Raw genomic sequence first — 17,362 nt, 5'->3', positions numbered from 1 at the left:
TCTAAGGGGATTTCGAAGAGATAGTTTCTGTTACGAGAATTTTACTTGATGAAATAAAAATCTCAAGAAACTTGCCTATTGGGGCACATGGGTGGGTCAGTCGGTTGAGCATCCAACTCTTGATCTCGGCTCAGGTCATGATCTCGAAGTTTGTGGGTTCAAGCCCTGCGTCGTGCTACATGTGCTGATGGTGCAGAGCCTGCTTGGGATTCTGTCTCTCCTTCTCTCTGCCCCTCCCCCACTTGTGCTCGCTCTCTCTCTCTCACAATAAATAAACTAAAAAAAAAAAAAAGAGAGAGAGAACCTTACCTACTGATGCCTATTATCTAGTCACCCACCTTCCAGAAATTTTAAACAGAGCTAACGACTCCTTGCTACGAGCTTATGCAGTACAAATTTACAAGAATTAGATTTCTCAGAGGCTCTCCAGTTGTGGGCCATTGTAGTGAAGTCATGTCAGGTGGTTCACTTCTGGGAAATAGTACATTGTTGTGGACTTTGCTCGTTTTGATGCAAAAGGGCAGAACAAAATGGACGTTTTAAATATGATCACACCATCTTTTTATTTTTAAAATATTTATTTCTCTAAGAGAGAGAGGACACACACACCAGCATGTGGGGGAGGGGGAGAGGGAGAGAGAGAATCCCAAGCAGGCTCCGTATTCAGCGCAGAGTCTGAGACCTTGGGATCACGACCCGAGCCGAAATCAAGAGTCAGGCGCTCAACTGCCTGAGCCACCCAGGAGCCCCGAAAGAGTATTTCTTTTAAAAAACATGTCCTAATTATTAAGATGGTTGATGGCCCCGCAGCCAACACCAACAAATGTGTGTTAATTATTTGCTACGTGCAGGGAAATGTGTGAACAGAGTTTCGCCCTCAAGTGCTCAGGAGAGTTAAAACATGTACACATCCCTGAGAAGACCTCATTGCTGTAGTAAGCGTTCATAGGGAAAATAAGTTACCTTTCAGTGGGTGAGACCAGGGAAGGTGCGGAATGGGGGTGCAGCATGGCTGAGATCTTGGCGTGTGGGATTCCTGAGCGGCAGCAGAAGAAGGAGGCATTCCGGGGACGGAGAAGAGGACAGGTGAAGGCAAAGGGCTAGAGGAGCACAGGGAACAGTGAGTCACTTCACATGACAAGGAGAGAAGGCGGAGGGGAGGCAATGGGCAGACACTGCTAAGAATGGATGAGAATTGGGGCGCCTGGGTGGCTCAGTTGGTTGAGTGTCTGACTTCGGCTCAAGTCATGATCTCATGGTTTGTGAGTTCAAGCCCCGCATCGGGCTTTGTGCTGACAGCTCAGAGCCTGGAGCCTGCATCCAATTCTGTGTCTCTGGCTCTCTCTGCCCCTCCCCTGCTCACACTCTGTCTCTCTCTCTCTCTCTTAAAAATAGATAAATATTAAAAAAAAAAAAGAATGGATGAGAATTTCCAGGGTCCACTGGTACCAGCCTGATGCTCTGTTAGTAAAGGTACAATTTAAAAGCAAATACGGAAATATCGTATGAAAGAATTTACAACAGAAAATACAATACATAGCCCTTTACTCCTGCGGTAGGTAATTTAATTTAGAAAACCGGGGATGAGTTGAACTAATCTGCCTGGAGGCTTGAAACAATAAGGTCTTTGAGATGTTTAAAAGGGTGTGTATCTGTTACAGCCACTGAGGCCACTAATTCTGGGGTGGGAAAAGTTGACATACCTTGAAATCTTAAATAGGGCAAGGCTTAGGCCATTAACCCACTTACACAATGAACATTCCTAGGGCATGAAAGTCTGGTTCTAGGAGCCTTCCTAGAAATGTCATCAGGGGTGTGTCAATGTTAATATCAGATCAATTATGTATTTTTAGAAACATCATTCCAGTAAGACTACTGAATGCACTGGCAATACTTTGAAAGCCCCCCGCCACCCCCAAGATTAAAGTTCCCCAGTTACAAATAGAGTAAACCAAAAGTTAAACCTTTGCAAAAATTCTAACAGGAAATAGAAAACTCCATAGCTTATGGGAGTTGTGACTCTCGTCCCCTCTGAACCCCTTGACTGAGGTGGTATTATAAATGGACTCTTGCCTGCTTTCAGAAAAGATTCAACTCACAAGTATTTCCACTCGTGCATGTATAATAAATATTGGTCTACATTTCAAGCACGCTTCTACGGAGGAAAGCAGAGTTAGCCCGTTGATGTTTTGTAAAACCTTGCTCATTAGGAGAAAACCCTTTTCATTGGCAATAACGGGAGCCGAAACAACAGCACAGAAAAGGAGATTCTGACAACTTCTTTAGGTGTACGATCTCCACTATGCACCGTGTTCTTCTGTGTGTGTGATTCTTCTCTAAAGCATTCAGAACCTGGGAATTTACGTTCTCTGGCAGAACACTGTCATCAGAGATCGAAAGACTTCTACTTCTTTCCAGGTAAAACTAGCACCTCTAAAGAATGACAGTTGACACTAGTTGTATTAGCCAGGGTTCTCCAGAGAAACCAATCAGACGTGTATATAAATATAAATATAAATATAAATAATATAAACATAAACATAAATGTTAATATAAACATAAACATATAAAAGAAATTGGCTCACGTGATCATGGAATTGACAAGCCCGAAATGTGCAGGGCAGGGCAGCAGGCTGGAGACCCAGAGAAGTGTTGCTGTTGCAGCCCGAGTCTGAAGGCAGTCAGGGGGCAGAATTCCCTCTTGCTGGGGAACCTCAAGTCTTTTCTCCTGAAGGCCTTCAACTGATTGGATGAGGCCCACCCACCTTATGGAGGGTAGTCTGTTTTAAAGTGAGCTGATTATAGATGCTAATGACATCTAAAAAATACCCCCACAACAACATCTTGTCTGAGTACCACGGCCCGGCCATGTTGGTGCATAGAATTAACCATCACACTGGCCAAGAGTCAAACACCTTCTGAGTAGAAAAACGTATTAGTGACCTCTGTGTTCAAAGAACGCAGTGAAGTCGAGACATCCTGGATTTTTTGTTTGTTTGGTTTTCGTTTTAGGCTGAAATTGCCAATTTTTGACCACTTTTGATCTGCAAAAGAGGGTAACTGGGTATGGCTCAATACAGTTTTTAGGCTTTCCCCAACTGCAATGATGCTGCCATCATCAGTCGGAGGCTTGATCAGGAAATCACCTTCTTTTTATAAAGCTGATTTCTTTGGAATACCCCTAGGACTTAGCACAAAGTGGTGCCTTTTGCTGAAGAGATGTCTGATTAAGGAAAAGTGACAGCAGACCTCAAGCTGTCTACAGCCAGACTGAACCTCTGCCTCCCCTGGATGGTAAACCCTTGGTATGAACTTTTGCATTTAACGATAACACAAATGAAAAAGTCTTTTAACCCCAGTGGGTCTAGGAAGCAATGAACAAACTGCGTTTCTAATGACTTTTCCATTAGGGAGATTATACCTTGAGTGAATTAATCCCAAACATACTTTTCCTAAGCCTTTGTAACTAAGGAAAGCATCTTGTTTTGATCGACAGTCCTTGAAATATTTCATATGCACGAATTTAAGTAAGAATGTCTTGAGCGTTAACGTTAAGAGTTAACAAAGAAACGCTTTTAGATCTCCTGGAATGAAGTACGGGAAAGGAGGAGGTGAGCCTTAAATCGGGAGAGCCAAAGGTATAAAGAGGGACTTTTCGTCTCACACTGAAAGAGGTGCTGGGGGAATCCGTGACAAATTATTTCTACAATTGGTTCTGCTCAGATTACTCACTGAATCTTCCGACCATTTCTCTCTTTCTGAAGCTGCATTACTGTTTAACCGGTGAGTTTTAGATGAAGCGGTGTGTGCGTTTTGGTCCAGTTAACCGTCACGGGAGGGTTTTCAGCAAAATTTTAGAGGAAGAGCCCCCAGGGAACCTCCAAAAGGATAATTTACCGGAACCGGCCGACACTTCGTGTGAAAGGAATGCTTAAGGCCAATCTTATGTCACGGGAACAAGAACCATTATGGGTTTATACATTCTAATGGCCTTTTGGGAATTCTTTTTTCTGGACTCTCACCTGGATTAAAGTTTTGATGCATGACATTTCGACTGTTTTTTATTTACAGTTTCTATCCTTCCTTGAAAGGTACAAAAGTTTTCCAACAAAACAAAAGAACCCCTGGAACTTTACATTTCCTTTCAACAACCAAGCATTGTCCTCCAGCCAGCTACTAGAACCTTATGTTAACCCCAGGAGAAAATCTTTAAAATTCAAAGTGAAGAAAAGGAGTTTTACCCAATAGAAGTTGATCCTCTATTAAAACTTCAGGAAGGGCTACATTATCTAAAGCCATTCTAGAATTTTATTCATATATTCTGTGGAGTTCACATATCTTTTTCTTACAGCAAACATCACACTGTAGGCCACAAAAAGCTGCAGTACTATTGTTTAATTAGCAGCAAAGTAATATTTTATATCTGGGTAACTGGACAATAAATAGCCTGCTTCTTTGGATGTGGATGTTTAAAATGTATCAGTGCAGCTTCATAATGTGATTGCTATTTTACAGAGCTTATACACACACAAAAAATACGATCTTTGTCTATATTTTATACAAATACAACAGTAGTTTGTGAATACATTTTAAGTACACGATATACATGATAAGCCACTTGATTTCCCCATATCACAGAAGAGCGATTTTTAAATGCAAGAAAAATATACAAAAATTCAGCCTGGAATGCAGATTTTTCTGGTCTATTCTGACTCACACCTTTATCATTAGAACATCTTGAGAGTACTAGTCCAAACACTTTCTCGTCAGCTAAAAGTACAATTTCAGCAGTCCAGCTTATGCTCAGGCATGATGCAATCCATTTCCTAGTGGATTCCCAGTTTTTGTTAAATTCAAAGGGCTGTTAGTAACCTACAGCATGTTCTTCACTCCACACCGTATTACGAAGCCCACTTTTCACTTTGAGTAACAGTCACCTCGCAGACAAAAGCTGGGTTTGTTCCGGTAACATTTGCACGTCCCAGATTTCCTTTTGCAAGTGCACGCAAATACATTGTGGTGGGTGCTGTAAAAGTCTGTTCATGACAAATTGAGTCACAGTATAAAAATATATTGTACACCTTTACGCCTAATGGAGTCCTCTTGTTTTCCTATGGATACAAAAATATGACTGAACGAGACAGAGAAGTTTGTAGCACCATGAAGAGTTGTATCCCAAGTTCCATTAGCAGCATGACCCAACATAATACCGAAGGAGTGTTTCTGAGAAGATAAACATTCATTCTGGTTCGTCTGTACCACTGAAGCTTATACAAGGAAGTGTTTCATACATTAGCAATGGTTCTTGTCATTTCTAGAGCTAGAGCCCTTATCAAAAGACACTGCCTTTCCATCCTCAGAGGGCTGATAATGTAGAAGGGCCTAAGGGGGACGAGGGCCTACGTGTGCCTTCACCAATGCTGGTGGCATCGGTCTGCTCTACGTGATCGAAAGGGCGCCCTGGAGGGTTCTTAGCACAAAACTACACAACACGACTCGCGTGGATCTAGGTGATCACAGCAAGACTATCTGTGGTGTAGGCATGGCTGCTGACACCCTGCGAGAAAAAGAAGACAGAGTCAACTGAGGCACTACTCGTCAGAGACAACAGTCTGCCATTGCTAATGACGAATGCTCGCCATTTAGAAGATCTCCTCCAATGTCACGTGGATCTCAGTAGGCTAGAAGCAACTTGGGTGAACTGGTATTCTTTAATTTACATACTGGGAAGACAGTGTGTTTTGAGACACGTAAACCTTGTAAAAAAATAAACCATTGTAAAACCTTATGAAAAGACACACACTGATTCTGTGCAATATAGCAAATTGATAAGAAAACACTGTAAAAATGTACCTGTTTAAAATACCATCTACCATTTTTGAACACAAAGCATTATATATCAAAGGCCTACATATATATCATCTAATGGCACTTGAAACAAATTATAATAAGTCTTAAAATAAAAGGCATAACCTATAAGAAAGTTTCTGTAAAGGTTTAGATTCGTTTTGAAAGTGCTATATCTTGTAATATGTGTAGTATAGAGGTTGACCAAGCTCTATTTTTTTAAAAAAAAAAATATTGGCCTATATACGTGTATTGCTTACTAGATGAACGATCCTGAATTATGTACTCTTTTAACATTCATTATTAGCTTAATAAAGCAGTCAGCTCTGGCTCATGTTTCAGTCAGTATATGGTTTTTAAAAACCGCTACTGTCCCAATTAACACAATATATCACTATATTCCACAAATGACTAATAAAGCACAAGCAACAAATAGGCAGAAATACACAGCTTGGAAGAAACACGAAATGAAATGAAAAAGTTGCACAAAGAGTGATGTGTGATCAGCCAGGACGACCGGAGTTTTGCAAACTGCACTCGGTAATAGGAGTTTAAAATGTGAATTGTAACAGTGACCACTTTACTATGAAGATGATATTTGCATACATCAGTGGATAATATTGCTTACGGTGCCAAGACCCTTCCGCACTCGTGCTTTTGTGTCTGCGGATCGAATCTGTACACACGTGTGGAAGTTCAAACTGAATGAGGTTCAATATCTTGTCTGAGGTCCAAATTCTAAGAAACTGAATTATTTTTACGTTTTTACTTAATCCCTTTTTTTGTTTTTTCTTTTTTTAAACCAAGCAAAGGCACTACTAGAAATTTCAAGGATGAGGCTTCTGGCCACGGGGAGAGTGAAAAACAGCATTGGCAATCATTATTTTTAACACATCCAGGTGATGGAAAAACACATGTCCACTTTTCTTTTTCTAGGAAAAAAGAGCCAGTTCTGTGTTGCATCCTTGTTAGACCATTGTGCAATTAAAGTAAATGAGGCTGCCTCGTGTTTAACAGAAATTCTCTCCAAAAGGCTCTGGTGACCAGTAGAGTCAATGTGAGAAACAAAAGAGCTGAAAGTCCCTCTTCCTCGGAAGCGTTATTTCAAGTCTGTGAGGCAGCGACAGGCAGAGAGGGGTGTTCACGTGAATATTAAGACTCTACAATTCTAACCCAGGTGCCCTGAAAGAAATGCCTCCGTGTATCTGAATTCCGTGCAGGGCGAGAATTAGGCTAAAAAGATATACACGCATATGGTGCCATTCCCCATTTCCAAAATGCTTTGCTGCATAAATCCTGGTACTCCCTTTTTAATCGTTTATGAGCAGTGAAATACAGCCTACCAAGGCCAGCGTCTCAGGTCATTAATTTGACTTCTCCTGAAGCAAATTTTAGACAAAGTAGTGCTTCCACACTTGTATTTGTGACGTTTACTTAAAAATAGGTTTTCTATTTATTTGTGCTCTGTCACCAATTTCTTTTTCCTTTTTTTTTTTAATGGTGATTAAAGCAATATTGAACACTAATCATTCAACTAATGATTTAAGTAAGCAATCTGTTTCATAGAAACTAAAGGAAGCAGTAATAAAGCAGAGCTAAAAGCCTACTTTCAGAGCAAATAGTCTCCTAATCAAAAGCTTAGGAGCAGTTTGAAAAAAATTTTAAATGTATTTCCTTATTAACATATATAATTTTAATGCCTTTGGAACACACTTTTTATAAAATGTAATTTTTTAATAATAAAATTTAAATACATAAGTATAAAAACTACTGCTCCTAGAATTTAAAAAAAAAATAGGAGCATGATAAAGTATCAGGAGCCAAAGCTCCCTTAAGAGAGCAACTCTGGTTCTATGAAGTGCGATATATGTGTGTGTGTATAATATATATAGTGAAACCCCCCCTTTACATTATTACAATTTACATTTTTCCACAAATTATACTACTCCCAAATATTTTAAATAACGTATTATATTCCGTAATCTGCACTCATGTTTAGAAATTCTGGGTAAACATCGCAATCTGCAGTGATAATCGGCCCTGTGAATGAAAAAAAGAAGCTTCCGTACAGGGCTAATGAGTACTCAGAAATATTTTTCTTCTCTTTTTCTTTTTTTTTTTTTTTTTTTCAAGAGATATACACTCTTCTATAAACCTTCCCCCTCCTACCCACCCCAACAGACAGGGTCCCCAAATAAGGTGTTAGCAAGTGCTTAATAGATATGTTTCTTAGGCGGATGTCCCAGCTAACACTTAGAAGAATATAATGTGACCTTCAGAAGGATGCTGGTGGTTGTCTACTAGGAGGAAAGCCCATAAGAACTGCTGCGTCCAGGGAACACACTCTTCTCGATCGTCGCTTTCACGTTAAGTAAGAGTGACGTAAGCGATATGCTTTGACTTTACGCCTCAAGAGGCTAGTTTCCAACCCTGGCAACAAGGGACATGATCCCTAGACAGGTTCCCGAGCCGAACCAAGTGCTTTACATCACACATCTGCCTTCTTAGAAGTCTATCTATCACGCCATCCAAGAAGAGACGGTCCGCTCTGGGATAAACACACCTAACACCTGTGTTCCACAATGGCTCTCGATTCTGGGCTAACTGTGGACCGACATTTTAAAATAGAACTGCTGACTGCACTTGACCCCACCCTTTGGCCACGAAAGGCGGAAAGGATTAAGGAGCCCAGAGATCGATCCACACACTGACTCTGAAGAGTCCCATGCCGTAACGTGACTAGCACTATTCAATCGGAAAGAGAGCAACTTTGAAACGTGGCAAAAAATATCCTGTGTACTGATTTAAGGCCAACTACCGAGTAACATGGAATGCTGTGTCACCTTCCCAGGAGTCTTTTTTTGCTATAAATACTGGTGCTTTGTGTTTAGGTTTCGTTTTCCTTACATGTGCATAATAAAGACAGCAAAATATCTGAGCCAGGCAATAGCAAAGTCTTCAAAATATACTGACCTGAAATTATGGTATAGCTAAAGAAACATCTATCATCTCCCCAAACTGGATTCTTAATTCATTTGAAACATTTGCTTATGAATCCATTTAGAGACTAGTAAAAATTTAAAAACTCTCAGGTTATTCACAAACATTTTAGAAAATTTACATCCTATTGCAAAACTCTTTAACGAGCCAAATGTCAAAAGGCAGAGCCATGGTTATTGGACAGAACTGGACATTTTGAGATCTAAAAGTAATTTGAACGTGGGACTCGTAAGACTTTACCGCTACTGATGATAATGGCTTCCCTAGAGGAAAAACCGTCTTAAAACAGGACAATTGGCAGTGAGCGTGGACAAAATACCCAGGTAAACAGAACTGAACGCAAACGGTTCCGAAGCTCGCTTATAAAAGCTTGTTTCTATGTCATACTGGCTTCATGAAAATCGGTACTGTACAAAAGCAGAAATGTTTATGCTGTTTTAACGTAGGCACTAAAATACAAACGGTCACCTAAGGCAGGGCTACACACAGATTTCTGCGTTCGGTCCACGTCGTGGACTCCTACTGGAAAGCCTGATGGAAACGCGGGAGCGTGGTGCTCGTGCTAAAGCTGCTCGTGAACGCTGCGGACAGGGAGTGCAGGGAGCCGAGACCTATAGTGTTTGCGGGATCCTGAAGATCCTGGGTCTGGGGGGGCAGCTGAGACACAGAAGAATGCGCTTCCTCTTGGGAATAGCTCATTCCGAGGCTCCCCACCGACAGAGGATTATAGGGAGGGCCGTTTAAGGGTATGAAATTAAACAGCTGGGAAAAATCCAAGGCTGGTGTGTTTAGGGGGTCGCTGATGGAAATCGAGCTTTTTGACAGGGACAGGTCCCCTGCGCCATCATCTAGGGAGCCGATCTGAGGATCCAGCCCCAGTTTAGATGATGATGCCTGGGACTCCTGGGATGAGGCAGGCACGCCGCCTTGCAGCTCCATCACGTAACTCTCAATTTCCCCCTTTAGTGGCTGTTCTTTTTCAGGAATCGAAATCGCGTATGAGGTAGAACCGAAGGGGTATTTGAAAGAAAGGTGGTGAGAAGGGTGGACAGCGTCCATATCTATCGGGCACGTCATTCCCAAAGGTAAAGTTGTGATCATCTGGTGGGCGGGTCCCGAGCTCTGCATGGACTGAAACGGAGTGTTGTAGAGGTTTAACTGCAAAGTGTTTGTGAATGGCTTTGACAACAGTTCACTGGAAGGTAAGGACATCACCGGAAGGAGCTCATCTTTGATAGGCACGGAAACGTTGCAGGTGAATGGATCGAGAAAGTCCACCGGTTCCGTCTTGACCTTCAGAAGTTCTTGGTTGTGACTCTTCTTCATGTGGCGAGTCAGGTGATCCTTCCGCCCAAATCTCTGTGCACAGTACTGACAGAGGAAGTCCTTTCTTCCAGTGTGCACCACCATGTGTCTCCGGACGTCCTTCCGGGTGTAGAAGCGGCGGTCGCAGTGCTCACACTGGTGCTTCTTCTCCTTGACCCCGCCGGACGACTTGCCCGCGTGAGACTTGAGGTGCTCAAGCAGCACTCCTGTGCTTTCGAACGTCTGCAGGCAGACCTTGCAGGTGAGGTCACCGCTGGTGGCGGCGTGCAGGGCCAGGTGACGTTTGAAGCCGAGCTTGGTGTTGTAGTTCTTGCCACACTCTTCACACTTAAACGTCTCTTTGTTAGGGTCGTGCGTGTGCAGGTGGTTCTTCAGGTGGTCTTTCCGGTGGAACATTTTCTCACAATAATTACACTTGTGGGTTTTCTCAGGAGAATGAGTGGCCATGTGCCTTTGAACACAGACATATTCTGTAAGTACCACGACACAAGTGCTACGGATTCACTTTTCAAACGGAAGCTACGCTACTACGCTACGCCAGAAACTCCCTGATTACGGACGCGTCTTAACTTAGCATGCGCCACAAGGACAGTCACTACCCCTCGGCTCTGCAGGACTCGAGCCGTTTAAGTTGCCACGTTAGTTTCTGCCGGCCTCTAGCTACGACTACGAAAGCCAATGAGCGAGCCTGAACATACTCACGTAAAACGTCCGTACCCTTTTCTGGCAATTTCTTTGTACGCACGGAAATTCTACTCTCATTAAGCATTGCATTTACAAAAAAATCCAAAGACACTAACACGTAAAAGTATGTGGCTCAGAACGCTAAAACTAGCCCACGTCTAATCTACGTTAACATTTCCTCTCTGCAAAGCGGCTAAAGAATGTGTATACAGATATATACGTTTACAACGGCTTCAAATGGCCAACATAATAGAAAATATAATCTGAAAGACAAATAGAGTTTAATACCTTTGTAATTTGTACTTAGAAACAAAGGCCTTGGTGCAGTCTTGTTGTATGCACTTGTAGGGCCTCTCTCCTGTGTGAGAGTAGGAGTGAACCTTTAATTTCTCAACACTGTTAAAGGCCTTGTCACACAGTTGGCAAGGGAAGTTTTTTCTTGGTTTGGTTTCACCACGCTTACGTTTCCCTGAAGGGACTTTCTGGGTATCTCTTACTTCTGACAAATCACCAGGAATGACAGTGGCCATCGCAGCCTAAAGCAGGCCTTCTTGTTGGACACTTGGGAACTGCCCAACTCCACTAAATGATTTAGCTTTAGGTGGCTTCTCAAGTTTCATGTGGTCGTAAAAGAAAGCAAAAAGGGACTGGAAAAAAAAAATAAGAAACAACTAGTTTGTAACTAAATTTAATTTTTAAAAATTTTACTTGCTATGTGATGCTTTTGAATTCAAAAAGGAACCATAAAATGGATTCAGCTGGTCTAATGTAATATCTGTAGGTTTCTTTATATTCGCAAAACACATCTTAACGCATTGCTCAGAATGAACAGTTCACGCACCCCCCTGAAATTCTACCTGACAAATGATCATACGTAGGGAAAGCAGTAGTGATTCCAGGAACTCTCAGGAAGCGTCGAAACATGACACTAAAAGTGGCATTATTAAGCCTCAATTTTGACAAGGGATTAGACAATAGAAATCTGAGAGCATAAAAAGGTTTCTGCAAATATTTTTACCGTGGAAAAAACCCCTTTAGCCCGGGCAAGCCAACTCTGGGCAGACTCCGTGTTACAGAAAAACACAGACAAGCAACGGGAAACTCTTACAGGCACCCTGTGAGCCATTTAGTTCACGGAGGAAGTGCTTAATGCAGACACAGGAGGCCTGAGAGAGTTGAAGGCACCACCCAGGGTGGAGATTTGCTCTCTATTATCACACACAGAAGGATTTCCGAGTCAAGAGGAGAAATGACTTCTCTTCTTGAAATCAGAGTATCGGATGAAGTTATACTGAGGCGAGTGAGGATCACAGCTCCTGATCATTCGGGGGGAAGAAAGATTGGGTCGAGGTACTCCTTCCTCGCCTTCTTGCACATCACAGGAGAGGATTCTGTTCATCGGGCACCCTGAGGTTAGTGGATGAGCCCGAGTCATCAGGCCTCTCCAAGAGTTGAGGGGCATCAGTCTTTGGCACACCTGTGACCCGTGGGTGGCACACCAGTGAGACTTTTGGCTTGGAGCACAATACCTGTGCGAGGACGCATCATTGTGGAGGTGTTTCGGGTAAAAGGTGTGTCAGAGCTTCGGTTCGTTATGGGTGCTGTGAGGAAGGATGAAGTGTACGTGTTGCATGGCAAAGAGTAGGTCTACTTAAAAAACTTTTTTAAACTGATTGAAAGCTTTGAAAATTCATGGACAAGAGACAGTGAGTATTACCAACTGCATTTCTCAGAGTAAGGAACCAAGTCCCCAAAGATCCACCTGATATAAAAAGAGTTAAAGGATTCCTCCAGGTTCCTGAGTGCCAGTCTAACAACTCACTTCTAAGGGGCACAGAAATGATGAGACCTACAACCTCTTTTAAAAAATACCTGCTTTTTAAAGTGAAAACTGAACGTCGCTAAATGAGTGTTATCAAGTACTGCTCACTTGGACTTCTCATGCTATGATGTATTTCAAAAAACAACGAAAGCCCGTTTCTTTATACCCCTTGGGTTTTGCCATCAGACTCATTTGCCCTTACGGGCTGGATGTAGAATACGGACTCCTGCAGAGTCCAGTTATATTTGGGCAGGGGCTCTAGACTGAATCTAATTTCTGTGAAGCAAAGTGCATATTGGACTAGATCCCACTGTATTTGAAGGGGGAGGCTGTCCCTAAACAGGCAAAACAGGGCAATTATTCACTCATTGGCTAAAAAGTAAAGCCTGTGGGTAAGTTAACCAGTGTGTGCTTCACGTATACTTTCTTCGTCAGCAGGAAGACACAAGCAAGGCCTTCCTTCAAGCTGTGCAAACTGTCTGCATGCCTTCTGCTGTTTAAAAGTGACATTAACACAGTCAACACAGGTGACATTACTGATGCTACCACAATATGCTCTCCCCGTTTTAGAGTTTCCTAATCTCAGGGACTTGTTCTTTTCTGGTTATATCCTCATTCAAGAGACAGCTTCTCTCTCTCTCTCTCTCCCTCTCTCCCTCTCCCCCTCTCGCCCTCTCTCTCTCTTTCTGTCCCTCAGAAATATCTACACAGCTGTTTTGCTGTGACCAGCAATGACACTGTAAATTGGTAGAAAGCACTGTGCCAACGCAGGACAAGACAGCAATTCTGACCACCTCATTTCCTAACATCATGCTTGCATGCACTTATTTAGAGCACTGTGGGAAACAAGCTGATAAATGTTTCGACTGTAAAATCAACACGGAATGCTAAGTATCTGAGGCCCTGTTTATAACTAATATCTGAAAATATTTCAAAGACTGGTCATATTTGTCACTGTTGTGTTTAGAGATCCAAGCATAAGGGGCAGAGAATTTCAGTTGAGAAAAAAATGGCAGCTTCTAATAATAAAAAAAAAAAAAAAAAAAAAAAGAGTATTAGAAGTAAACCATGAAACACTATACAGACATGGATTATATTCAAGTTGGTGATACTCAATATGGAATAACAAGTGAATTTCATCATCTTTGGATGTACATACTGAGCAATGAAGAACTGGAGATTTCAAATATTACACGTTTCTAAGACCAGCTGAAGTTTTTTCATGGCTAATAATATCTTTTCATCTCAACATATTACAAAAGTCAAATTACTTACAGGTGCATTTAAAACGATAGGATAATACAAGATTGTGGGTTCAACATGGAATAAAAGCCCACCTTCATAATATGCATATCAATCTAATGCTTTAAAGAGACATGCACAGAATGGCAGTGATTCTTGTTCAGTGCCTACCTGGTGACAGGTGGAAAGAGCCTCAGACCTTGATCTCAGCCAGTTCCATTGACTCTTCGTGGAAGAGAGCGGAATCCAGTCCTTCCCATTTTGGCCAATCTATGAAACAAAAAATAAGAGTGGACTACACTCTAAATGGGACCGGCATGTAAGTGATAGAAAATAAAGAATGAGAGAATTGCAATTTCATGGCACATGCTTACATTCCATACTCTGCTGATAAGTCATGCATTAATTTTCACCAGTTGCAAATTTGTATTAGTTCTAAGCACGTTTACATGACCAAATAAATGCAGAAACAAAAAGTAAGGTAGTATTACCTACATAAATGGCATTGTGTGATGCTGAATGACTCCCCACTTCTTTCCCAAATTCAATTTAATTTTTTAAGTCTAACTTGCCTACTGAGAGAAATGGATGTTAGAGTCGCTCTTTGTAAACCAAACCGATCAGCATTTCGTTGAGCTTAATAATAGTACGGAAGAGACGAACTCAGTGCGTCTGGAACCTCACCACAGGACAGCAGACTCCTGCAGCCAGCACCTTGTGTGCCCACAGCGCACACACTTATGGGCTTCTCGGAGCTACACTTCGGTCACCTGCAACACCTGCCAGTTTATTTCTCGGAATGCTGCGCAGGATGGCTGAAATGTAGCGATAACTCTGTGCTCTTTGGATTTCAAAAGCATGCAAGGGAAGTTATACACAGGTGTGCTGCGGAGGCATCAGGAACGGAGCGTCGCTGGGTTTTAAAAGGTCACTGTCGAAAGATCTTCAAAGTATCTTTACAAAATGCCTATTAGCATGATCTTCAGTAAACTGAGGACATGCGCAGGAAACAAATCTGTTAATAATTCTCGATGGTACAAGTAAATGCGAAAAGAATGGTCACGAGGCGGAGAAAAAACTAGGATTCTCTACTGGAGCGACTACAGGGCACAGAGAGATTAATAAACTCTGAATATTTTAAAGGCGAATGTTCAGAAATCGTGACTGTAAGAACACGAGAGGGGTAACAGAAATCAAGTAGTTAAAATATAGTAGTGGAAGGATTCCCTAATGACAAGTTAAGTGAAAATAACTTTACTTAACGTTCCAAACACAAATCTAATTAATTTCCCCTGAAATCAAATTGTCGTACTTTTAAAAATTTGTTGTGTAAATAAAATATTTACTAGAGGACATTCCAGCATCATTACAAGACTACTAAAAGTACATTTGAAAGCAGTATTATTCTCATAGTTTAAAAAATGAGAAAAATAAAAATTGTGACTAATAAAAGATATTTAAAAAGTTAAAGCGAAAGCTCCATTCTTTTGGAAAGCACAGGACATGCATAAATGGAAGAACTGAATTCTGCACATCAAAATTGCAAAATAATAAAATTAACTTTGTAAATACTTACTTGCCCAGGGCACATACTGAGGTTTTGGTAGGGTAGTTAAGCACATGAAAGCCTGTTTTGTATATTATGTCATTTCAATAATATAAATACCTTACAAGTGCAGAGTGTTTTCATCTCTATGATCTCCCTGGGACTCAGTGGACCCGAGAGGTGGATTTATCATCACCGCCATTTTAGGGGGAGAGGCCCAAAGAAGCTGAATATCCTGACAGCACCTATGTGGTCAAGAGGTGGCAGAAGCCCTAAAATTCCTTTTTCGCTCTTATAGGCCTGCGTTCTAGGAGGAGGACGGGTCGGCAAACGAGTTTGCAAGTGGATAAATCCTGTGGTGCCACTAAAAAGACAGGACCAGGGAACAGTGCCGTTCCCCCGATCGGAGCTGCCAGTACGATCCCCCCCAAGGCAACAAATACAAGACTTTGCTTCTTTTAATAAAGGCAGTTTGCGAAGTAAATTTTAAGTAATTGCAGCAACGGTGAGAATAACAACAGCATACCTATCTGGGTGGATGGTGGTTTGGGCAGGAAAAAAGTGTAAAAACCAAAGTGGACCAGTAAACAATACATTCATGTAGTTTTCCTGACCAGGAGAAATTTCGCTGCATTTCAAGTAGATGCATAAAAATTTCACGGATGCTTACTCTTCAATGTCATTTATAATAAAAATCCTTTAGAGTTGAAGTATTTCAATAGTTTAAAATCTGAATCTTGATGTGAAATATTACTATTTCAAAATATTACGTATTTTACAGTCTGAAATAAAATCATAAAGCCATCATTTTCATTCATTCTATCACAAAACATAATTCTAAAGTCACAGTTAATTTCCTTAAATTCAGTCTATTTTGGGCTCTTATGAATGACCAAATAATTTCAAAGGGCTGCTAATTATTTCCTCAAACAAAGGAAACCAGCAGCTGGTTAGACTTCATTATTATTGAGCCTGATAAACTAAGCATTAAAAAATATACAGTTCGTATTTATGTAACCCTAACTAAAACGTCAACTCAAGTTACTTCTGGGTTCTTTTTTACGGGAACAGGAACAACTTTTAAGAAGTATCGTAACTACCGTTCTGAAAAGTCTGCAACAAAATGTGTACTCCTATCTTTCTTCTTTGTGCGTCAAAGAGCGGTTACCATGTTCTTCAGAAGATTACAATTCTCCTTTGCCTTGATCTAAGAATTGGGATGCCAGGTAGAAAATGTACATCTACCCGTTTCAAATAGAAACTAACACCTCAGAATGCCCTTCCAGTGTTTGCTGGTGTTAAGAACACACGTTTTTTTTCTAGGGCAACTTGCACACATAAAAACAATGTATGTTTTTATGAATGTATTTAGATGTTTGTATTTTATGAATGTATTTAGATGAATGTATTTTAGAATGTATGTTTTACATTCTAAAACAGTGACTCACACAGAAACATAACAAGAAAAATGAATCATACATCAGAGGGTCTACTAAAACAAATTCCTCTGGGGACACCGGCCTAAGAACAGCCCTGTACTGAAACTTTCTGTGCTTTTAAATTCCACAGTTCTGATTGTCATTTGTCTAACAGCTGTGAATTTTTACAACACTTACCTGCATCAATACTTCTTTCATATTTAAGTTAAAGGTCAAACATGTACTTTGATAGTTAAGGGCAAATGCCATCGATAATCAAAGCTGTGTTTACTCTCCCATGTGTTAATCATAAAACACCATTAGTAAACAATGCAGAAAACATCACCATTTGCTTCAAACATGTTTTTCATATAGATAGGTAGCTTGCAAAAGGAAACTTACCAATAGTGAATACTTTAACTGACAAGTACAAAACACAACAGAACTTTGAATAATGTGGAAGAAATTAACAAGATC

The 17,362-nt window shown here is 41.1% G+C and overlaps 1 protein-coding gene across 2 annotated transcripts in view; it reads right to left on the bottom strand.

Moving 5' to 3' along the window:
* Positions 1-7,976: 7,976 nt before the first annotated feature.
* Positions 7,977-17,362, bottom strand: part of PLAG1 (PLAG1 zinc finger) — a 47,342-nt gene continuing 37,956 nt past the window's right edge. The window contains exons 2-4 of one of the 2 annotated variants that reach the window (XM_030304202.1): positions 14,093-14,191; positions 11,146-11,504; positions 7,977-10,624 (exon numbers count right to left, since the gene is read on the bottom strand). In XM_030304202.1, coding sequence (XP_030160062.1) covers positions 9,367-10,624; positions 11,146-11,387 — 1,500 coding nt within the window. In that variant the 5' untranslated portion in view covers positions 11,388-11,504; positions 14,093-14,191 and the 3' untranslated portion in view covers positions 7,977-9,366. The remainder of the gene's footprint in view (positions 10,625-11,145; positions 11,505-14,092; positions 14,192-17,362) is intronic. The other variant, XM_030304206.1, reaches the window with a different exon arrangement.

Source organism: Lynx canadensis, chromosome F2, assembly GCF_007474595.2.
Source record: "Lynx canadensis isolate LIC74 chromosome F2, mLynCan4.pri.v2, whole genome shotgun sequence".
Classification (NCBI taxonomy): Eukaryota; Metazoa; Chordata; class Mammalia; order Carnivora; family Felidae; genus Lynx; species Lynx canadensis.
This window is presented reverse-complemented; position numbering and strand designations above follow the sequence as displayed.